Source organism: Marmota monax, unplaced genomic scaffold (assembly GCF_021218885.2).
Source record: "Marmota monax isolate L192 unplaced genomic scaffold, Marmota_monax_Labrador192_F-V1.1 WCK01_AAM20220418_F8-fsc00044, whole genome shotgun sequence".
Classification (NCBI taxonomy): domain Eukaryota; kingdom Metazoa; phylum Chordata; class Mammalia; order Rodentia; family Sciuridae; genus Marmota; species Marmota monax.
In genome coordinates, this window is record NW_026695198.1 from 14,847,735 (window position 1) to 14,872,981 (window position 25,247).

Below are 25,247 nucleotides of genomic sequence, written 5' to 3' on the forward strand. Positions count from 1 at the left end.
AAAATTTCCAGGTGATTTTTATTTTTCTTTATCTTTTTCTTGACAGTTTTGTTATTCTCAAATGTCTTTTTAAAAAATACATCTGTCAGAATTTCGGGGAAATGCCTTGCTTATATTCATATTTTTTAATGTCGTGACTTAAGATGATTTTTTTAAAGTTATAATATTCTAGGTCTTTATTCCATTAATAGTAAGTTCCATGGTAATATTTCTACAGTTTCATAGGAAAAGCACTCCTACCAGTGCTTTTCTGACACATTGGAAGGATTTTACTTGCAAAATAATGTGAACTTAAATAAGTATATATACCCGAGTTATATCCTGCACCTTATTGTTCTGAGAACATTTATGCAGATTTATAAGAGCTTTATCTTTAGAATTACTTTTAATTCTTTATAGAAGGTAGTAGGAATATATCTTATTAAATATTTCTTCAGAGATAACATAAGATTTCTGGGCTTTGTCTATCTGAATTTCTGGAGATATAGTATGGACATTTTTGCTAAATCAATTCCCAGGTTTGGTGATGGAGCTGCCATTTTAGAAATTATAAATTAGTACTCCTCAATTTATTTAAGTAAAACATTCCTATTCAGAATATTTTTGGCGGGCGGGGGGTGGATACCAGGGATTAAACTCAGGGGTGCACTCGACCACTGAGCCATATCCCCAGCTGTTTTATATTTTATTTAGAGACAGAGTCTCACTGAGTTGCTTAGCACCTCGCTTTTGCTGAGGCTAGCTTTGAACTCGTGATCCTCCTGCCTCAACCTTCCAAGCCACTGGGATTATTTGTGCACCACTGCGCCCGGCCTTCAGAATATTCTTAGATAAGACAAAACATTTAGAAGGATACTTAGATCACATACTATTATTCAGTTGCCATAATCTCTCAGAATGTTATCTGATTTTAAACAAATTTCAACTGCATAGTTATTTTTGCGTCTGCTGTTTTAGAAAATCAGCTTTTAATTCATTGGCAAAATGTTTGTTTTTCTGCAGTAATATTTGAATCTTTTTGATTCTGTGTTTCAAATAATTGTGTTTCTAAAAGAGAGCTCTTAAATCTTAGGCTAAAACAAATAACTTCATTCATTCTAGTCTCCCTCATCAAATACTCATGTCTATTTCAGAGCAAGGTGAATTCTTATATGCCAAAAAATGGGTCTTTTCTATATTCATTTTTTATGACTTCCTTTTTTTAAAGGTATGTTTTGTTGAATGTTTTCTACTTTCAGTCATCAGGGTATTTATAAAATTTCCTAAATATTCAGTTTGCTAAAAAATGAGTGAATTTTTTATGTTAATTTTAGGGAATATAATGGTTTTTCCTATCTAGGTTAAAAACAAAATGACAAAGGAACAGTACATTAAAATGAATAGAGGTATTAATGACAGTAAAGACCTTCCTGAAGAGTATCTGTCAGCCATCTATAATGAAATAGCTGGGAAAAAGATATCCATGAAAGAAACAAAAGAACTAACAATCCCTACAAAATCAAGTAAACAAAGTAAGTATCTGAATCAGTTGAATCCTGGTGTGTACAAGGGGAAAAACATGGGTTCATAAGAGTTTATTACTTGATTTAAAATAAAGTAACCCCATATAACTTTGGGATAGAACTATGTTTTGACAAGAAGTATTATATACAGTTTGGTGATATGATTGTATGTTTCCCATATTTTGAAGAAGGAACACTGACCAATGATTAATGGAAAACACTAAATAATTGCACGTTAATGTGCATTTTATGTGTACTTGTTTAGCAGTTAATCTCAGCAAGAATTTGGAGGCCAGAGAGATTGGTTAGACCACCCCACATAAAACATCAACTCTGTCTTATTTTCTGCCTTCTTTTCATCTGTAAGCAGTGTAACTGTCTTTATACCCATCATTAAACATAAATGAAAGGTGAAAGTAGCAGTGACTAGAAGAGGTGGGGAAGGTTAGGATCACTGAAATTGGAAATGAGTACCTCAATCTACAAATTATGCCACTGTTGAGTCCCTAGATCTAACCAGCCAATGGTGGGCCTAGTTCTGGTCTAAACACTATGTACATGCAGACTGTGGTGATTAAATTAGAGCTATCATCTACAGGACATTCCTCGGCCTTTTAGGGTAATGGTTCAAGAATATACTCACAATATTTAGAGAGAAAAGAGGATTCCTACCTTGCTGATTATTTCTACTTGGAAGTGAAATCTCAAGCTTGAACAGATTATAGTAGCAAACCTGCTAACAAGAAAGAAGCAGTGAGGTCCTTATGCTTTGTCTATTTCTAAAAGTTGGATTATGGGATCAGAGGCTAGGGAAATAATGTCAGAAAGAATATAACTTATCTATGGAATTTTAGTAAATTTATCCTCACTTTAGAGATGAGGAAAATTGTGTCCAGAGAGATCAGGAAAAAGAATCAGAATCTATGAGCTGACTATAGTATAAAAACTTTTATTCAGTCTCTGTCCTTAAAACACAGAGAAGTTAAGTGGCAAAGCCAAGTCTTAAACTAGTTCATCCTTGGCTCCTACTCTGGTTGGTAGTGTTATTTAATCTCTGCTTATAACATTAAATATATTAATCAAGCCTGTATTTTTACACTTGAGTAAGATGCCTATTATCTATTTAATTTCTTCCTCCTATGTTATACTTGAATTCCTGTTTTTTTGGCCTCTTTTGTCTGTGATGGTAGGAAGTTCATAAGAAATGTAAGGAAACAGTGATGTGCAAAAAACAATAAAATTACCTTCGAGAGGGGGCTGGGGTTGTGGCTCAGTGGTAGAGTGCTCATCTAGCATGCATGAAGCACTGGGTTCAATCCTCAGCACCACATAAAAATAAAGATATTGTATCCACCTAAAACTAAAAAATAAATTAAAAAAAAATTACCTAGGAGTGTTAGGGCCAGTGTTTTCTTGCTAACTCAGAACATCTTTTAAACACATGAAGTACAAGAATCCCATTGCTCTTTCCTATTTTCTGCAGTTCTCCTATCTCACATTTAGATTGTTACTCTAACATTTTCATTGTAACAACTCACCTGCTCTTATTCTCCTTTTTGTAGATTTTTCACTTACTCCTAAAATTGTTCACCATTTTAAAATGAACATTTCTATTGACATTTAGTAATTTACAATGTTGTACAGTCACTACCTCTGTCTAGATCCGTATGTTTCATTACCCCAAAATAAAGCCCTGAATCCATTACACAGTTATTCCCCTGTTCCCTTTCCCTCTAGACCCTGGCAAATACCAGCCCACTTTCTGTTTCTATGGATTTACCTATTCTGGATATTTCATGTAAGTTGAATTATATAAGACTTTTTGTGTCTGGCTTCTTAGGATCTTTTTTACTTAGTGTTAATTACCAGTGTTTATTTAGCAATAAAACATCAAAATAGCATTTTAAATGCTTTATTGAATGCCAGTTTTGTTTATTGTTTCAGATGTAGCCAGTGAAAAACAAAGAAGACTTCTGTATAACTTAGAAATGGAACAGATGGCCAAGACAGCTAAAGCACTCATGGAGGCTGTGAGCCATGTTCAGGCACCTTTTACAAGTGCAACACATTTGGAGCACGTGAGGCCTATGTTTAAGGTTAGAATTACTAGTAATTTTTGATTGCAATATACATTTTTATATAATTTTTTCCAGCATATTTTTAAGAAAAAAATAGCACATTTGACCTGGAAGCTATTGCCTATTACTTTAGGGCATAGTGGATATAAATTACAGAAAACAAGAAGAGTTATGCACTATAAGAAATTAATAGGCACATGATCCTAGGAATTAGAAAGCTTTTGGAGAATGGTCGTTAATCCTTGGCTTGTTTTTCTCTAAGTGAGTTGGACTGAAACCTTTGGAGTTAAACTCAGATTTCAAAGTGATGCTGTGGCTCTTGCTCTCTCAATGCTTCTAGCCCGTGAACTAATATAAGGGTTCTGAGTGTGCCTGGAGCCCAGAAAGTAGGTTAAGGATCAGAAGAGAATGTTATTTGTGTTTGTGGTTTGATTTAGTAAGACTAATGTCTATTGGTTCTTTGCAGTTTGATTTCCCTTTACTTCTTAATCCTCCTATTCTGACCTTTCTCCAAATTCCAAAATGAGTAAGCAGTACATCATAAGAGTTATAGAGAAGTAGAGCAGAATCAGTTAATTTTGAAAAGCTAAAGTGAGTGAAGTGTTCCAGTTCATAAGACAGTCTGCTAAGATCCTCTGTGGAGACTGAAGATCATAATTCAAGTTATCATTCTAATTCTAGCTATATATGTATAGGTAGTAAAAAATTATAGGATTTCTATATTTAAGAGGTTTTGTTTTAAATAATTTTATACCTTCATTTTGCTTTTCTTTTCAGATAGCTTTTTGGGAGGGAGGGGAAGAGTGTTTTTTGTCATTGTTAAAAAAAATAAGAAAGATACCATAATCTACTGCTCGGAAAAAAAAAAATTGTTATTCTGTGTATGTACAACTTTTCTATCTTAAACGGTTGTGATCATGCCATGTAAAGAATTTTATATTTTTCTGTTTCTCATGTGTTTCTCTATTTCATTAAAAATTCTTCATAAACAGCTTTTATGATCTAGTCTCTGGATTAACTGTAGTGATATAAACATACTCCAAGATAGATTTAAGAATCAGTCTTTTCACTAGGGTGGTAGCACACACCTGTAATCCCAGCAGCTCAGGAGGCAGAGGCAGAAAGATTGCAAGTTCAAAGCCAGCCTCAGCAACTTGGTGAGGCCCGAAGCAACTTAGTGATACCCTGTCTCAAAATAAAATATAAAATGGGCTCGGGGTGTGGCTTAGAGTTAAGTACTCTGGGTTCAATCCCAGATACCAAAGAAAAGAATCAGTCTTTCCCCTCAATGCCATTTCTACTACCACTGCCATATTCCAGAAATTCTTATTTCTGCCTCTGAAATAAGTACTATAGTACTATAAGTACTAAGTACTGTAGTACTCTCCAAACTGGTATCTTTACATCAACTTTTATATTTCTCTTATCCATTTACAAAGGCCATAGTGATCTTTTCAAAATAACAAAATGAAATGCCACTTTCTTCCTTAAAGCCTTACCCTGTTTTTTTTTTATTACCTCTTTTTATTCAATTATCACAACTAAATGGAAATAGGTAAGGCAGAATTCATACAAAGTATATCCTTTGTCTAGAATGTTTGTTATTTTTTCTAAGTAGTTTCCTTTTTATTATAACATGCTCTCCATTTCTTTCATTATATTTATAATAGTTTGATGATTTATACATATATACAGCATATATATACATATATTTTTTGTGTGTGTGTGTTTGTGTTTATTAGGCAAGAGTCTATGTTCACTTTTTCCAGTATAAGCATAGCTCCTGGCTTGTGGTTATTGCTCAGTAAGTAAGCATTGGTGGGCTGAGGTTGTGGCTCAGTGGTAGAGCACTTGCCTAGCATGTGTGAGGCACTGGGTTTGATTCTTAGCACCACATATGAATAAATAAAATTAAGTCCATTGACAACTAAAAAAATATTTTAATAAATAAGCATTGACTAAGGAAAAGGACTGACTGATAATATCATTCTAGGAATTTAAGGGTAATAATCATTTGGGGAGGGGCACTTTACCATTGAGCTACATTCCCAGCCTCTCTTATTTTTGTTTTGAGACAAGATCTCACTGAGTTACTGAGGCTGGCCTTGAATACAATCCTCCTGCCTCAGTCTCCCAAGTAGCTGGGATTACAGGTGTGTGCCCCCATGTTCAGTGGGTATAAACATTTTTAATATTTTTTTAATGCATTGAAAATTATATTTCATAAAGGTTTACAGTTATAAACAGGTAGTTTCACTGAAGCAGAATATTATTTAGGTGTAATTTTATAATCATTCTTTTTGATTCCCAGTGAAGTTGAACATTTTTTTCCACTGGCTTTAGTTAATAAGTTTATAAGTACTACACCTTATATGCTTTTCATAGCATCTCTCTGTGGTGACATCTTCAAGTATTATAAGAAAAAGAAATATGAGGTTTGGAGACATTAAGTGGCAGAGCAAAGATGAGCAAGAACATAGGAACTGTGGATTATGTTTGTTGAAAGATTGTAAGTTTTTAATTCTAAATTTTCTGAAGTTTAGAAGCAAAGCTCTTGAGTAACTATTTTTCCTTAGAATGCTAAAACGTTATAGACTTTTAAAAAATTCCAGTTGTCATTTATTTGGAACACTGACAAAAACATTTTTCATCTTCATGACTATATGGATAGTTTTGCTGCTGCTGCTGCTGCTTCTGCTGCTTTCTGAATGACTTTTATCAAGGTAGGGAGGAAACGCAGGGCCTTACAACATCCTACTCTAGTGATTTTTGCTTCTTGATGACTTACTAAAAGCAGTGAATACTTTTACATCAGATATTTCAAAGTGTATGTGTTGTTTTTAAATTTTTTTGTTGTTGTAGATGGGCACAATACCTTTGTTTGTTTATTTATTTATTTAATGTGGTGCTGAAGATCAAACCCAGCACCTCACACATGTTAGGCAAGCACTCTACCGCTGAGCTACCACCCCTGCCCTCAAAGTATATGTTTGGTATTAGGATTTTCCATAGTCAAAAAATAACCCTTCTTGGTTTTATATTATAGTTTTATTAGGTATTCAGAGTTTGAGATTTAATTTTTAGTATTTGTTGTCTTCCACAACCTGTAATGAGGAAAGATTTTATTAAACTTTGTTTTTTTTAATATTAATATTGTCTAACTAGGAGCCAGAGGTATCACTGTCTCAGTGTAAAACATTTAAAAAATTAAGCTAAATGATGTCCAGGTAACAGGTTTAAAGAAAAGAGAATAATGTAATTTGTTGGAAGTTGGAAAATGATTAAAAGGATTTTATTTGAAATAAAAGAGTCTGTGAATTTTCACTAGGATCAAAGCTTGCAAAGAGAGATGATTTCTGAAGTCGGGTAAACTAATATTTTTATGAATATTCACTATTCATTTCCATTTTTATTGATATGAATAATTTTATAGATGCTATTCTTAAAATATGTCTAAGGTTATCTACTGATTTTGTGATCTTGCTTTCCCACTTAAGCTCAGGCAGCATTTTCCCCCTTTCTCTAAGAAGGCATTCTAGGTAATTACGCCATTTTTAACTTTTAGCTTGTTTAATTTTTAAAATTTTAATTTTGCTAGTTGGCTTGGACACCTTTTCTGGCTGCATTCAGTGTGGGTCTGCAAGATTGTGATGATACCGAAGTAGCCTCTCTTTGCCTAGAAGGGATAAGATGTGCAATCAGAATTGCATGCATTTTCAGCATTCAGGTAATGCAGAATTTTGCCTTCATGAGTTAGTCTGGAAAACATTGATCATTTGTGCTGATGTTGTAGTTCAGTTCACAATATATTTTAATATTTAACTTATTACCAACTAATTTCAAATTTGTGAAACAATTAATTGAATCTTCATGTTTAATTTTTGGAGACTTTCTAATGGAAAGGGTGGTTCTACACTGATCTTTCTAAAATTTTTATCTTTAATTACATTTTGTTTCTCTAAAGAATATTACCTATATAAAAAGTTTTCAAGACTGAATTTCTATGTATTAGAGTAATTGTTTAAACATGTTATTTGTTCACACTTAGTGAATCATATTTTACATTATATATATTTATTTTTATATTATGACTTAAGCTTAAGAACAAGTTATCTTTAAGGGAACCAGTTCTGTTTGTGTATATGCTATATCTGAGAATAAATTTCAACCCAAACTTTTCTGTATTCTTTTTACTTAAGCACACTTCATATTTAACTGTAAATGTTTTGGTTTAGTATATAACAAAGCACAATTTATCTGTAGAGGGAGAAAATGAGCAAATTTATAAACTAGGATTTTGCTAATCTACACAGTACTTAAAACAAAGTACTCAATAAATTTTTTTTTACTGTATGAATTCCTTTGTTACCACCAAAATCTCAGCTTGAATTGATGTCTGTATTGCTTTTGAATTTGGGAAATTTATACTTTTTTGTTTTATCATTTTAAATTATTTTGTGGCATTGTGTGTAATTTATGATATGTGATTTGTAAAAACTAAAAAATGGCTTGTTAGTAAGGCACTAGAGATTAGTCAATCTGCTGTATTTATATTTACAACCTATAAATAAAATTTTTTGTTTTTCTCTCTTTTTTTTAAGCTGGAAAGAGATGCATATGTTCAAGCACTAGCAAGATTTACCTTACTTACAGTGAGTTCTGGTATTACTGAAATGAAACAGAAGAATATTGACACAATAAAAACACTTATCACAGTGGCTCATACAGATGGGAATTATTTAGGAAATTCATGGCATGAGGTATAACCATTTTATTTTCAACTTTGCAGTTTTGTTTATAAAATGAGCATTAGCTAAATATTCTGTCACTGACATGGTTAAGTGAGAAGTTACATTTAAAATAAGTACATTTTTATAAGATTTGTAATGTAATCTATGTTGAAGTCCTAGCTGCATATGTTTAAATATTTTGGTAGTGTATTTGTAACAGAATTTATATTTTCTTTTTCTTTTATGAAATGAAGATTCTGAAGTGCATCAGTCAATTGGAGCTGGCACAACTTATAGGAACAGGAGTGAAACCTCGATACATTTCTGGAACAGTGAGAGGCAGAGAAGGATCTCTGACTGGGACAAAAGATCAGGCTCCTGATGAATTTGTAGGTCTGGGGTTAGGTGAGAATTTAAAAAATTTTTTTACAAAGTATCAAAAATTATTTTTACGTTCTTTATTATAAATCACTTTATTGTAGCAGTGAGATATAATTAGAGAAATTAGATAAAATACATTTGATCTACTCTTATGCAAGGTGACTATATAGGAAACTAAGTCTTTTTGGCCTGGTCTGGTTTTCAGTACTAAAGTGATTCCTAATCTCAGTCTCCTACTTGGTACAGTTAAATTATCTGTGGTCCTATGCAGGCCTACCCTAACTTTTCTGCCAGTATAGAATCTTTTTCTTTTTTTTAAGTAGACTTTCATTTTTTTTAATGTATTTATTTTTATTTATCAGTATAGTATCTTTAAATTTTCCCCTAGTACTTAGTATGGCCAAGAACTTCCAATTTTAACCCAATAGAACAAATGAAAATAATAGCAAAAATGATTCAGAAAAATCAAAGACAATACACTTTTAGTCATAAATGGAAGGAATTCCACCAAAGAAGAAGCAGAGTTTAGCCTTTGGCCCTGAGTGCTGTGTTTCTGGGTTCAAATTCTGTATTTTTATCTGACTAAATGTGATGTTACTTTAACTGTCTCTCTGAGATTGGGTTTTCACTTTTGTAAACTAAACTCATAAGATTGTTAAGATTAAACATGAATATATATGAATGGATTTAGCATAATTATTGGGCTGTTAGAGACTTTTGGAAACTGTCCACCCTCCCTACCCTACTTCCAACCAAGAATATAGAGGCATGATTTAAAGAGAACAGTAAGGAATATGCTTAAGATCCAGGAATGTTTGCCCTTTTTAAGGCTTTGCATTATAACTTTACATTTCTGGACATTTTTAAATCTTTTAGTAAATCCCTGTTGCTGCTAGCAGGATAAGTTCTTAGGCAACCTAAAAAGATTTCAAACCTGGAAAAGGGTCCATGGGGGAAGAAGTAAATACCAGGACCATTTTGTGGTTTTAAATGGACTGAGAAAAATTAATTCCATATGCTAATCCTACTGCATCAATTAACAGTGCAGTCTTTCTGTCATTGATACCATAGAAGCTAGGTAGTGTGAGGTCTGGGAGGTTAAGTTTCCTACATGATACCTAGATGATCCAACAGCAGGATTTGGAACTGCCTGAGCACCTGCATAGTGACTTAACATAACCTGAAAGTTCAACTCTAAACATTGGAACTATTAATTACTTCATGAGGTAGTATAAATGACATTGAAAACTATTTACAGGCAAGGGAAGTGATGGTACACTGATGGATTGAATAGCTTTGAAAATGCATAGGGAGTATGAGAAGGCAAAAGTTATTGTTAAGTGTTCATTGCTGGTGCTCAGTTTGGGCAATTAGGTTACCATAAAATAAAACATTAGTAGAATATTTTAATCTTCTAAAAGTTTTAGTAGATAAGAAATAATAGTATTTTCTAATAATGTTTTCTAATATACTTGAAATTAGTTAATTTGTTCATGGTGGTGTTGAGCCACTTATATTGCAAGGATATGAGATGACTTGTCTTCTCCCTTCAGTAAAAGGGAATTTATGGAAAAATACATTTCAGAATTAGAGATGAAAAACAGTTCAGGCTTCAGGCCCACTCCCAAAACCAGTTACTCTCTCATACTCTTTATGTTTTCTCTTGTGCTATCTACTTTTCTGTTTTATCTGCTCCATTTTCCACTCGCCTCTAGTTCATTGGGCTCTCATTTTTTAGTTATACCCTTGGGGGGAACTACTAGCCTGTTGGCTTGGCCCACATTGGCTATCTCATTAGTTACCAAGCAGCTCACATGGCAGATCTCTACCCCATCCCTCTGTGCCCACCTACTTTGATAGCAGATGCTTTCCTGAACCAGCTGATGTAGTTAGAATTTAAGCCAGAAGATGATGCAGCACAATCAAGCCAGTTGAAAAATAATAATCTTCTTTAACAACAGTATCCATGCACCCATATCCACGTAACCAAGTTGACGGGATTGAATATAGTCTTTCTGTATCCATGTGGAATTGGTTCCCTTAAGCATATTAAAATACACACTAAAGTCCCTTATATAAAATAGTGTAATTTTCATATAATCTGTGTACATCCTCATGTATATCTTAAATCATCTCTAGATTACTTGCAAACCTAAGGCATTGTAAATGGTCTGTGAATAGTTGTTACACTATATTGCTTAGGGAATAAGAAAAATAACAACATAAACTCCCTATATGTTCTGTTATAGATACACTTTTTCCCAAAAATATTTTTCTTTCTTTCCTTTTATTTAACCACTGACCCACATCCCCAAGTCCTTTTTATTTTTTATTTTGAAACAGTCTCACTAAGTTGCTGAGGCTAGCCTTGAATTTGAGTTTCTCCTACTTAAGCTTTCCAAGTTGCTGGGATTACAGACAGTAATCCCAATGTGCCTTGCCTCCCCCCAAATATTTTTATTCCATAGTTGATTGAATTCATGGATATGGTAACCACCGTGGATATGGAGAAGTGGGTGTATATATTTTTCCAACTGTGATGAAAGTGTGTACTTTCTCTTTTTGGAAACTTGAAGCTTACCATTTTTAAAAATACATAGTGTCTATAATTTTTTTTCCCAGTACTAGGGATTGAAGCCAGGAATGCTATACCACTGAGCTACATCCCCAGCACTTTCTATTTTTATTTTGAGACAGGGTTACTGTAGAGGCTGGCTTCAAACTGATCCTCCTGCCTTAGCCTCCCAAGTAGCTTGGATTACAAGTATGTGCCACAGTGCCTGACTTAATTTTAAAATTTGAATCATGTTCATTCTGTTTTTTTAAGATACACTAATATAAGAAAATGCCATGGCTTGATCTCTCATAAGTGTCTAAACAATACTCACAGCACATACATCTTCACTACTTAGCCTAAATAGGTTTGCTTTTGAGTAATTTTTTGGTAAAATTAGAACTGTTTGCCTGTAGTACTGTCATATAATTATTTGGAAAGATTTCATATATTTGAGAAATGGATACTTTGAATTCCTAGTCATTTATATATTCTTTAATTCCTTTAAATAGTTTTAATAATAATTATATATTGTATTAAATATAAAAGTATTGAAAGCTCTAGAAAGGACATTTCATTTGCTACACAAAGCAAGTTATGTGATGATTGGCATCATTTTTCTTTCATAGATTTTTCTTCCATTATATTCCTATAATGTGTTATGTGCTCCTATTGTTCCTTGACACTGTTTCCCTACCACCCAATTCTCTGTCATTTACTTCAGGCTTTCATCTTTCCTATCTTGTGTTATACAAATAAACTCTTAATTTATCTCCCTGATTCTAATATCACTTCCCATTTCAGTGTTCTCTAAATACTATTGGAGTTATTTTTTTGGAAAATAGATTGAAGTACATCAGTCTTCTAAGAGGTCCAGTGTTCTCAAAAGTAGTACGTTAAATATGACAGTCAAGACTCTTCACATTCTGTCTTTATAGCTTTGTCTTCTACCTTTTTTCTTCCTTCTCACCCACCAAATTCTCTTGTTACGGCTACAGCCAACTATGGTGAAACATGACATGCCCTTACATGCTTGTATTTCTTTATATAGTTACCTACTCTAATTTACTTTTTCTTCTGCTTCTTTTCCACATGGTCATCCTTTTAGGTTTCTACCTTGAATCAATATTTCATTGTATATGGAAACTTTCCATAGGCAACACCCCATATTCTTTTTTTCCCTCTCAAAATCAGTTCTTGTTTTTAAGCAAACTCACTTGTAATTTGATTCAGCCATGAAGTAATTATTAAATTATATTAAATTTACTATAAATATGCCTGTCTTTCCTAGTGAGGAGTGTGATTATCTTTTTCACACTGTTCAGTTACTAGAATAGAATTTGAGTTCATCTGATTTAAATGACATCTTAACTGATGTGTTTGCATTCAGAATAGCATTTATTGAGTGTTTGGTCAGTTACATCAACAAACATTTGTGAAGCACCTACCTGCTTTGAATGTAATATTGAATAAGGTAGGAGGGAACCAAAAAAGAATATGACTTGATTGCTAACCTTTAGGGAACTTTTTATCTGTGTGATAAGGCAACATTGACATACCTGAAATAATTTGCATGAAATTGTTTGGAAATAATTCTGATTGGAGTAGTACTTATTAAATAATTGCTTAGTTCAGAGCCATATAAGAATACTGAAGAGGAATCCTTCATTGAGAACTTAAATTGAGTTTTTGATAGTTGAGAGACAACATGACTAGAGTCGCATATTGGTTAAAATATTGAAGGCAAAGTGCCTTAATTACTAGGCCACAGTTTATACTTTATCCTGTAAGTAATAATAAACAAAATAAAGGTAATAATTTAGGAGTATTAATCAGGCAGGAGAATGATGGAGAGACTGAAGAGGGAAATAATTAGTAGTAGGAAAGTAAATCTGGTAACTGTTCAGTAATCTAGTAATCCAGCACAGAGATTATGAAGTTCTCTGCTAAGTAGTAATGGACATAAACAAACAATATTTAAAACGAATCAAAAGATAGGTTAGTGAGTAGTTGAATATTGATGGTGGAGGAGGGAAAGGATATTCAAAGTTAAGATTTGAAAACTGGGGATATCATTTCACTGTTCAACATTTGGAATCAGTTTGGAGAGGGTAAAGATAAATGATTCTCTTGAATAAGAGAAAGAAATACAGGTAGAATTTTCAACAAGTGTTAGGGGATTGGACATTAAATGACAGGGAAATTCTAATTATATGGAATTGGAATCATCCACAGAAGGTATCACTGGAATTGGGATTGGTGCTGTATTTCATAAACATTAAAGGAAATAAAGTCTAATTGTCATTAACTTTGTAATCTAAATCTATAGTGCCCCTAATTGGTGTAATCTTCACTTTTGTGCCTTAAAACTCTGTCTTATATACTACCTTGTAAACCTCACTAAGCATATTTGCCCTATGTCACTGCTCCAAAAGAATTGTTCACCCAAGTCTTTGAAAAATAATTAATTTTAGAAATGTGTTTTAGAACTGTAAGTGTATTCTTCCACTGAAATAATTATTTTCAAACTGAAACAACTCTTTTTTATTTGTGGTAGTCGGAGGAAATGTGGACTGGAAGCAGATAGCAAGTATTCAGGAATCCATTGGAGAAACCAGTTCTCAAAGTGTTGTTGTTGCTGTAGATAGGTAAGGTATTCATTTTCTTCCCTTTGCAGATGAGTACAATTTCAATTTTGTGGCATTTAGATATATTTTGCTCATTTTAAAAAAAGTGATTGCCAAAAACTTTTACTAAAGTAAACAACACTGTATTATGATATGCCATGATTTAGATACATATATTATATGAGATGGGAAGAAGGTAAAATGGTATGAAAATTTAAGTTAAAATAAATATTAATAGGAATTAGAGAAATGGTAAACTTGATGAAAAAGAACATCAATATTTTATTTCTTTTTATAGAAAACTTCTTATCACTCATTGAAATGCAGTATAATTTATCTTTCTAGGTATCTCATATAAAACTGCAATATGGATAAAATGAAAGGGCTGTTGGAAATTTTTGTAAACTTCTTTGGAAAGGACTTAGAATTTATATATTATATACATTATTAGGTATTTCCAATTTTAGCTTGTTTTTAAAAAGAAAACACATACTATGGTTTATTTTACTATGGAATACTTCAGATTTTAAAATGCCCAGCATGTAAAATTGTAACTTCTAGTATTTTTTTGAGGATGAGCTTTTCCCAGATCAGTATCCCCCAAATTGAAAAATCACCATTTTATAACACTGAAATTTAATTTTTCTAACCATTTGTGTTGGAAACTTTTAAAAATATGTAATCTTAATAGCCTGAAGTCTAATGCCAACTTATTATTTATTTTCTTTAGATAAAACTTTTTGCTCTAAGTCTAGACAACTAGAGTATCCAATTACTGACCTTGAAATCACTTCCTGAAATTTTTTTCTTTGAAAAGAATTCTTATTGTGCATTTTTTTTTTAAATAGGAGAAGGGCATCATTTATCTTTTTCTTGAGAAGGTGGAAGAAAGATTATAGACCATCTTATGCCATATGGCATGAAGGCTTGCCACATGTATTACTTCACTTAATCCTTTTACTAGTCTCATAAAATGAGTGTAAATTGAGTCCTCAATTTATAAATGAGGAAACTGGGACAGAAGACATTTAAATAACTTGCCAATAACCAGGCTAGTCTTATCTTGATTATTGTGATAACTGTTTTATTCGGGTGGAGCCAATCTCTGCCTATCAGGCAGCCTGTCTCTTGTCTGCCTTTTTGCCTTTGTGTACAACTTCATAGTTATGTAATAGTTGCCCTTCTGCTACAAGGCTATCTTTCAGTGATTTTCTTGCCTTCTAGAAAATCATCTTTACTGTCTTCATAAGACTTTGTTTAGGCATTATATCAATCTGTTTGGGCAAGATTTAACATTTTTACCTTCTACTTCTTTTCCCATAATATACCTTTTATGACCATACCTCATTTTAGTTTGTCCTACTATCCACTGTTCTGTTACATAAGGATATGTCACTCACTTGAGCACATTACATATCTGTTTCAAGAATGCCTGTTATTTCAGGGAAAACTTTGCACAGTTCTTAGTACTTTGTCATCTCAAGCTCATCATCACTAGATACTTCTGCAAATATAAATCTAATGTCCTATTTTATACAAAACCTTAATATTTAAAATTTAGCTTTCAATGAAAACATTAGAAGTTACTAACTCTGATTTAGTGTAAGATTATAATCTTGTGTGATGTATTTCACTTTCTTATTAAATTTCTTCTGATTTTCTTTCTTAATATGTTGTATTTTCATGCTGTATTCCAACTCTAGCCCATAACCTAACTCATTGAGATAACACTATAGTTAAGACAGTAGACAGACATCCTCCAGGAGAGTTCTGGTTTTGGCCAGCAAACAAAGTCTTTTTTTGTGTGTGTCCTCTTAGGCTTGTTGTTCTGAGTACTTTAATCTGTTATCACAAATATAGAAAGTAAACAAGAAAAAAATAAAAATTTTTCTATGTTTAATTCTTCATGGCTTGTTTCTTAACCAACTGAAAAAAATGCAATTCCATGAAAACTTTTAAGATGATAAAATTTTCCAACTGTCTACTTTTGTATTAGAAATCTTTTACCATTAAGAATTTAGGAGATTAGGGGCTTGGGATGTAACTCAGTGGTAGAGCACTTGCTAGGATGCTCAAGTTCAATCCCCATCATTGAAAAAAAATAAAACTTTAGGACCCCATTAGACACTTTCATCTAGTACCTGACCCTGTGGCATTTGATAGGGTATAATTTTCTAAGTATTGTTAGACTGGAACTATTTGATAAGTATTACTAAATTGTATAAGGGATAGATTTTGTGCAAAAATGATTTACTTCTAAAGAGCTAAAGGTGTTACTTAGCACCAGAGTTTTTGTTTTATTATTGTTTTTTTTTAAACATACCAGATCTAGCCTTACACTGGCACACCTCATACTTTGGAACATTGTCTCACCTATTAGAAAATATGTGCAGCACATTGCACCTGAGATAGCTCATAAATATCTTTCAGTTAAATCTAAAAAGTAAATGTTATCTCTGATATTTCACTGTAAAAAACCTTTTACAAGTATGGTAATTCAGGCTGCTTGTGTGTTGCATACAGTTTTAAAATTTATTTTTGCAGAAATTTTGCCAACCATTTTTTGGCAGGGGTTGGGGGGCAATTGGTATTATGATATGGATAAAGCAGTGAGGTTACCAGTCTTTTCCCCCTCCTCATGCTTTTTAGGGCATGTCTTTTAATATTAGCAAGCAAGACTTTTATACTTTGTCCTTTTGATTATCCATTTCATAGACTGACTTTGTGAAACCTAGCTCTGTTCTCCTGCCTTAGTATATTAAGGCTTAACTTTAAATGCCTCCACAGACTGCTGTGCCCTCTCATATGGCTTAACTTTAGTGGAGCATTGCTAGAAATAGAGTGACCCCTCAGATGCTACCAAAGTGAGTAGGAATTTGAATGCCCCTACCCAGGATGCATGCTCCCCTGCCTTCCACCATTACCCCAAGTCTCCAGAACATGTCTGACTGCTGATGGTAGTTCTCTGTCCTTGACCTGTTCTCCACCATTTCACCACCTTCGGAGTTTGTTGCTTCCTTTCCCTGTGGTTGCATATAATCTCCATTTCTGCTTCTGTTCTTTTCCTTCTACACTTTGCCATTGCTTTCTTCACAGTTAAAAGTAAATCCTTTCTTGTTTCTTTTGTGTCTTTTCCTGTCATTTTCTTCTTTACTATTTAATTTTGACTCTGGTGTGTGGTTTGTTTATAGCCTTTGCCTTCCATGGGAATACCTGTAGTTGGAAAGAAATCAGCTGATCACAGCTGTATAGTTCAGTCTAGCGGTTTTCATTTTTGCTCATGTGGGAGCTTTGTAGGCTTTATATATTTTTAATTTCTGGGTTTATTCCAACCACTAGATGAAGTGGGACCTGTTTACTCTTGATTTTCCCCCATGTTGTTTCTTCTGCCAGATTTTTGTATTATTGATTCATTCTACAGAAGAATATAGAATATCTAAGACATTCCTTTCAAAAGAGCTCAGCTTTTGAGTTTCCTGCCTTGTTTTTGTTAATTATTGTCTGGATATATAGACAAACATTCAGGGACATTGAAGTTAAAAAAAATCACTTAATTCATGTTTTGTTCAGGTAAGTATGAGGCAGTGTAGAGAAGTGATTAAGAGGACTCTGGAGTTAAGCCTGTCCTGGTTTGAATGTTGACTCTAGCTTTTAACTAGTTCTGTGACTTTGGGGAAATTATTAAATATCTTTTTGTCTCAGTTTCTGTGTTTATAAAATACTATAATACTTCACAGAGTTATTTTTGTTTATTAATTAAATAAATGTGTGTGTGTATTAGCACTAGAATAGTACCCACTTTATTATTGGTAGCTACTATTATTATTACTGTTATTTTTAAGCTTAATATTTGACCTGCTTCTGCCTTTAAGTTTTCCTTTTTGTCATGCAAATTATATTGTGTGCATTTTAAATTGAGGAATATTATCTAACCTGTGAAGGTTTAGTCACATTAAACCCTTGCTTATAAACTCAGAATATGGGAAAGAATACAGATTTTAGAAGGAAAAAGGACTAATATGTTAATGCTGAAATTTTTTATGAAATTGAAACACAAAAAAAGAAGTCAGCAAAGAAAAGTGGGAAAGCTGGGTAGCATAGTTTAAGCATATTAATGTCCTAAGGAAAGTGACCAAGCCCCTTGTTTAAAACAAGACTATTTGCAGGTTTATATCAAACCACTTCTAACCATAAATGGATTTTCTAATCAAATGTATATTATAACAATAAAGTATATGTATTTATAAATGTATGCATATACATGTGTATATGTGCGTGCGCAAGCGTGTGCGCACGCGCACACACACACACACAATTTTTCCCCCTTTCCCTCAGTACTGGGGATTGAAACCAGGGGCACTTGACTGCTGAGCTACATACCCAGACCTTTTTATTTTAAGACAGTCTCACTAAGTTTCTGAGGCTGACTTCAAATTTGGGATCCTCCTGTCTCAGCCTCCTAAGTAGCTGGGATAATTGGTGTGCATCACCATATACCCAGCATTTTTTGTAAGAACTTTATTAATGCTACTAGATAAATCAGGTAAAATGAAAAAGTCTTCATTTCATAGTGTACTAGTTCATTTGTTTTACAAATGAATATTTTTATTTTTCTTAGAATCTCATCACATACCTATATGATATTTGTAAATCTAATAAAATTACAACTATATATATGTACTCTAGTAATATTGGGAAAATGACACATTTGGACATGGGAGGGAAAAACATTTAAACTACTATTGTTATTTAACTGATGAGAAATGTTCATTTGACTACCTGATTTTTTTTTCTCTAAAACAGATAAAAATGGCTAATACCCAGGCCACTTAACTTTTGAATTGACATAACAGGAGTAAAACTTCATTAATTTTTAAAACTTATTTTATTTTCCCCAGAATATTCACAGGGTCTACAAGGCTAGATGGAAATGCTATTGGTAAGTATGTGTATTCTATTTACAAACAAGCCCTTTGCCTAAAAAAAAGTTTTTAAGTTGAATTAAAAAAATGTATATGCATTTATGTTATAGTGGATTTTGTCCGTTGGCTCTGTGCTGTGTCTATGGATGAATTACTTTCTACTACACACCCGAGAATGTTTAGTCTACAAAAAATAGTAGAAATATCATACTACAATATGGGAAGAATAAGATTGCAGTGGTCTCGGATTTGGGAAGTTATTGGAGATCATTTTAATAAGGTATTTGAATAATTATAGCATTTGTTTATATTTGTAATATTTTTCTTTGTTTAAAATTGAGACTCTTTTCCTTCCCCACAGTTGCCTATTACTTTTTCATAATTAAGCTCAGAAAACCCTTTGAGTCCTATTCTTTTGTTGTTGTTTTTTTTTTTAAGAAATGATTGCTCAAGGTTTTAAGGATTTATTTAAAATATCTATTTTCTTGTTGAGAAATAATTTTTACTATACCTAGTGCCTTTATGGAGACTTAGGATTTACCTACTTATGCTGCTAACTTTGTACTTTTTCTAAGGCAAATAAAGGAAAAAGATTTATAGATTTTCACCACTGACATTAGCATCTTGCTTTTTTGTTGCCAATACAGGTTGGCTGCAATCCTAATGAAGATGTAGCTATTTTTGCAGTGGACTCTTTGAGGCAATTGTCAATGAAGTTTTTAGAGAAAGGGGAGCTTGCAAATTTCAGATTTCAGAAGGATTTCTTAAGACCTTTTGAACATATAATGAAACGGAACAGGTATTATGTTTGTGGAATTGCTCCATACCAGAAAAACCTTTCTATTTCCTATAGTAGGGGGAAAACAGAAGGGGGGAGGGACTCATGTGAGTTTTGTTTGTATGCGTATCCAAGCAATTACATTAATATTTTAGGTCTCCAACAATTCGAGATATGGTTGTACGGTGTATAGCACAGATGGTTAATTCTCAAGCTGCTAATATTCGGTCTGGGTGGAAGAACATATTCTCTGTATTTCATCTAGCTGCGTCTGATCAAGATGAAAGCATAGTGGAACTTGCATTTCAAACAACAGGGCATATTGTCAGTGAGTATTCTTTAAACTGTGCTCAAGAAAGAAAGAAAAGCCTAATGTATTCATAAAGAAAGAAAAACCTAATTCCAGTACAGTTAAGATTAATGTTTAGCAAATCTTGCCTACAGAACCAGAATAAACAAATAGTTCACTTTTTAAAAAATATCTCTATTAGTGCACGTTATTTATTTAATGTGGTACTGAGGATTGAACCCAGTGCCTCACAAGCGCTGTACCACTGAACCACAACCCCAGCCTTAATAGTTCATTTTTATAGTGAACTTTCATTAAGGATTTGCTGCATGGCATGAACTGTAAGCACTTTTCCATGTATTTTCTTTAATCTTCAAAACTCTTTAAGTATCTTTAGCCCCCTCCTCCTCCCTTTTTAAAATAGATAAGGAAACTCAGACCCAGAGGAGTTATAATTTGTCTAAGGTCATAGAACTAGTAAGTGGTGGAAACTTGTTTTTGACTACTACATTGTACAACCTCCTTTGACTTTCAGGGGTACTGAAATACTTAAGAATATAAGTTAACCCTGTATAGAAGGTAATAATGATGACCATTGTCAACACCAGAATTATACATCATTGTTAACTATCATTTTAATGTTGGCTTGAATTAAATATTATTCTAAAGCACTTAACTTACAATATTTTATGTAGTGCTTAATAACTATCCTTGTAGGTATTATCTCTATTTTATAGGTCAAGAAGCAGAGATCAGCTTAGTAATTTGGTATATTTATTTAACAAAATTGATTCAGTACTACTCTGTTCCAGTCACTTAATTAGGTGCCATGCTAATAGTGTAAACAAAATGTCATGTTTTACTTACCTCCCTACTAAGGACAGACAAGTGGTAGACACAGATTTGAATTCTATATTTGGACATCAAAGCCAACATAAGAAGTTTGTAGTGCATTTAGAGGTTGATGTATATTGGGGATAATTAGAAATTATTGAAAATTTATAGTCATTTTGGTATTTTTTTCCTGTTTTAGCGCTTGTGTTTGAAAAACACTTTCCAGCCACCATTGATTCTTTCCAAGACGCAGTAAAGTGTTTATCTGAATTTGCGTGCAATGCAGCTTTCCCAGACACAAGTATGGAAGCAATTCGACTTATTCGCCATTGTGCAAAATATGTGTCTGATAGACCTCAGGTATAGCATCATTTAGTAAACAGAATTTTACTGAGTACTTATTTCCAATTAAAAATCTTAATTTGCTTGGGAATTGAGGGTATATGAAGCATTTATTTTTCAGTGAACCCCAAAGCAGTTTGAGCTTAATTCTGAACTATGAAGATTAATAGTTATTTACCATTATAGAAGATGTTAGTATTTTTCTTTCATATGTATTCACTTGTTATAAAAACTTTATGTGGCACAGGTTGAGTTATACCCTATGTAGATAAGGAAACTTAGGCCCAGAGGACTTTTAAAAAGTGCTATTTCCTTTAGTGCTAGTTGTCTGCCTGTGTTCAGCAGCACTGAAGTTAACAACCTCAAGTTGAAGTTAACTATTAGGTTAACTGAAGAAGTATAGACTTAATCTCTTAATTAAAGGTTGAATTGATAATCTGGCTGCCAGTGTTAACTTGCATATCTGAATCGATCTTTATAAGCATAAAGAAAATGATACTTCATAGACTTGGCAATAAGATTTTACGGTGTACAAAACCTACACCTTTGGATTGCTTAGTACTATTTACATACATCAACACATTTGACCTTCATACCTTCCCAAGGTAGTTAATATAGCTGTGTGTTATTATAATTATTTAAATAATAAAAATGGGACCTGAATAAGCCAGGCTAATAATGTAGAGAACTACTGCAGTTGAAGGTAAAGCCAATTTTTGGATTTTAGCACAGTGTTCTTTATAGACAACTATAGTCTTCATCTTTTTATAAATTATTGTTTATTAAATTGCTCACTTTTGATTGGTAGAGCATTTAATTTTTTTTCTTGAGAAATAATGTGCTGAATATGAAGGTATTTTGTTTTGCCTTTAATAATCCTACCTTTCTTACTGAAGGCTTTCAAGGAATACACAAGTGATGATATGAATGTGGCGCCTGAAGACAGGGTGTGGGTGAGAGGATGGTTCCCAATTCTCTTTGAGTTATCCTGTATCATCAATAGATGCAAATTAGATGTAAGAACCAGGTAACAATCAGTATTTGAAATTCGAGTTTTGAAGGATTTATTTTGACTTTAACCTTTCTTATGTGAACACAAGTTCACAGTTAAAGACTATATAAATTGTGTTTTATCAAATATAGTAATTATTAGACAGATTTTAAAGGTATATTAGCATAATGTAGTAACATGATTTTAAAATGTGTTATATGAGTACAGTTTTTCCTAAATTGAAATGGCCAATTTTCATGTCTTAATATCTCAACAAATCTTTAATCCCATCATGAGTACAACTTTCTATTAAACAAAATCCCTTTTAGATATCTCACCTACTTTTCAGGAAGAATTATTAATTATTGTACTTGTATCTTTATCAGATTTTTAAAGAAATTATAAAAATAGTTCAGAATTGCTCAAAATTGTACCAAATTATAGAAATTCAATAAAAGAATGTATCTCTCCTTCCCCTTACATCAGAGCCACACTCACCAAAGTTAAATTTGAGTTATGGCCTAAGAAACTTTTTATTTTTATAGCTTTATTTATAACAAATTCTTAGGAAATAAATAATCCAAAGACTGTAATTATAAAGAACTTTTATATGCATTTTCATTTGATTCTCTCATAGTTCTATAGATTTAGGATAAAGTAATTAACCTAGCATCCTAGATATTCTTTCTTCCTACACCAGCTACTATTTTTTTAAATATTTATATATTTTTATATTTTTTTAAATATAAGTTTTTAAAAACATAAGCAGTAAAAGTTCTTGGATGCTATTGATTTCTGTGTTTACTTTGGAGCCTGGGGTAAGAAAATCAGGATGGCCCACATCTTCTTACCCACCTTAGTCATGGGAGGTGGTAACGTTCATTTACCTTGAAGGGAAGGAAATGGACTTCAATCTCAGCAGATGGAGACAGAGGGAGTCTTGTTAGAGTATAAGGAGGGAACTATAAGTCTTAACATCACAGGGGTCTGTTTTCCTGTGGAAGATTGTATCTTTCCCAAAGTTTCTTATACAGTGTGTACCACTGCATGTGTAACACAGTAGGTGTCTTAGGGATCAGATATGAATGTTGTGAATTTGCTGTAGGACTGAACATACATGTCATTTTACAACATTTGTATCACAGATATTTATTGAGAACCCAGGTACTAGATGTGTTCTAGGCCATGGAGAGCAAGCATAGCAGCAAGTAAGCTAGACTGTGTACAGTCCTTCCTTATGGAACAAAAATTTCTTTTGAAATTTTTTGTGGCTGACCATCAGATTTTTGAAAACAAAAACCATTTCTAAACTGAAAAAATACTTAAATTTTGCCAGCAAAGAGTAACATGGAAAAAAAATCAAACAATTTAATGTTTTATTTTAGGAAAGATAATTTTCAAGTGCTGTGGAATGGGGAGGGGTGGAAGTAATATAAAAAAGAAATGTACAGCCAGGGCCTTTCAAGTTTTTTCCCTGCATGATGTATCCTAAGGAATCCTGTTGTTTTACAACTTAAATTTCATAAAATCCAATATCATATGTTAAAGACCAGTTTTAAACTTTGATTTTAATAGTTTTGTGTTAGAGAAAACTATCTTAGGAAGAGGGTGAGTTTTTTTTGTATTATAGGTTTCCTAATCATGTTTTGTCATTTTAGGGGTTTAACAGTAATGTTTGAAATAATGAAAACATATGGCCACACTTATGAAAAACACTGGTGGCAAGATTTATTTAGAATTGTTTTCAGAATATTTGACAATATGAAATTGCCAGAACAGCAGACAGAGGTAAGAGTACACAAAATCTTCATTTTAATCAAGTTAAAATTTCTTAATACTTTCACTCAGTTTCAAATTAAACACACTAAACAGAGAAGAATTTCTAGGAAATTTTTCTTTAAGTCATGAGAGATAATTAATATGTCTTTATAAATAAGAACACTACTTGGGAATGTGAGTTAACGATTTTTTTGTTTGTTTGTTTTCATTCTTTCTTTTAAACTTTGTTTCTTTTCCACATTTTGATATTACAACTATAAAACACCAATAACTTTCTTTAGTATTACATTGTGACTTTCTATTCTGAATTGAGTAAAATTTGTTGTATTTATTTCAATGTATTTTATTATAAACCAGTTATAGTATGCATTTAAGGCAGTATAGAAAGATAGCTTAAATTTTTCTATTTTTCTAATATAGCATTATTAAGTACAGACTTTTGCATTTACCCTTTATGTTTGGAAAGAAGGAAATTACTTATTTTGTATAAACCTTAACTTTTATGGTGTTTTGAAGTACTTCAGGACAGTCAGTTTTTAAATCTGTGCTAATGCCACTAGCATAAATTCTTTTTCTTCTTTATTTCATTGTTCTGATATACTCTAGAGCAAGGCCAGCTATAGAACTGTTTCAGAAATCAAAATGTTAATGTCAGGACACTGTCAGTGATAGTTTTCTAACAATCCAAACAGTGCAGAAATTAGCAGAGTTATTTCATAGATACATAGATTAGATAGATATAGATAGATAGATACCAGATATTGAGATGAGTACAGTGTTGTAAAGGAATTTAAGTGACCTGAAAGGAGTGCTGACAGTATCATGTTTTAAATATGCAAACACATTTCTCTTAATTCTTGTAGTTGATGAATGGTATGACCTTAATGTAATGACTTCCCCCCGCCCCCCCCAGAAAGCTGAGTGGATGACAACAACTTGCAATCATGCACTTTACGCAATCTGTGATGTGTTTACCCAGTATTTGGAAGTGCTCAGTGATGTACTTTTGGATGATATTTTTGCTCAGCTATACTGGTGTGTGCAGCAAGGTAGGTCTATAACATCTGTGTGACACAGTGTTTACATGTGAATCTGGTAATATATACATGAATTGTTCACTTTTCTTTTCTAGACAATGAACAGTTAGCTCGATCTGGCACAAACTGCTTAGAGAATGTGGTTATTCTGAATGGTGAAAAATTTACACTAGAAATCTGGGATAAAACTTGTAACTGCACACTGGATATCTTCAAAACCACAATCCCACATGCGTAAGAAAACTATTGCAACTTTGTATTTGTGTATTGAATGAGCTTATAGCAGTGTTTTAAGTATGATAGTAACTAGTGATTTATATAATGAAAATCCTTGTAATCATGCTCAGTGTTACATGAATTCAGTTTTATTAATAAATCGCATTCCTGTATAACCATACAAATA

General features: G+C 32.7%; 1 protein-coding gene across 3 annotated transcripts in view; it reads left to right on the forward strand.

The window, feature by feature from the left end:
- The window catches only part of Arfgef1 (ADP ribosylation factor guanine nucleotide exchange factor 1), a 108,166-nt gene that overhangs the window by 69,566 nt on the left and 13,353 nt on the right, over positions 1-25,247 (forward strand). For all 3 annotated transcript variants that reach the window (XM_046428527.2, XM_046428529.2, XM_046428528.2), the window contains exons 18-32: positions 1,340-1,511; positions 3,447-3,598; positions 7,179-7,307; positions 8,182-8,340; positions 8,565-8,715; positions 13,803-13,893; positions 18,771-18,811; positions 18,905-19,074; positions 19,442-19,593; positions 19,728-19,900; positions 20,895-21,055; positions 21,934-22,064; positions 23,687-23,816; positions 24,721-24,856; positions 24,940-25,078. In XM_046428527.2, coding sequence (XP_046284483.1) covers positions 1,340-1,511; positions 3,447-3,598; positions 7,179-7,307; positions 8,182-8,340; positions 8,565-8,715; positions 13,803-13,893; positions 18,771-18,811; positions 18,905-19,074; positions 19,442-19,593; positions 19,728-19,900; positions 20,895-21,055; positions 21,934-22,064; positions 23,687-23,816; positions 24,721-24,856; positions 24,940-25,078 — 2,087 coding nt within the window. The remainder of the gene's footprint in view (positions 1-1,339; positions 1,512-3,446; positions 3,599-7,178; positions 7,308-8,181; positions 8,341-8,564; positions 8,716-13,802; positions 13,894-18,770; positions 18,812-18,904; positions 19,075-19,441; positions 19,594-19,727; positions 19,901-20,894; positions 21,056-21,933; positions 22,065-23,686; positions 23,817-24,720; positions 24,857-24,939; positions 25,079-25,247) is intronic.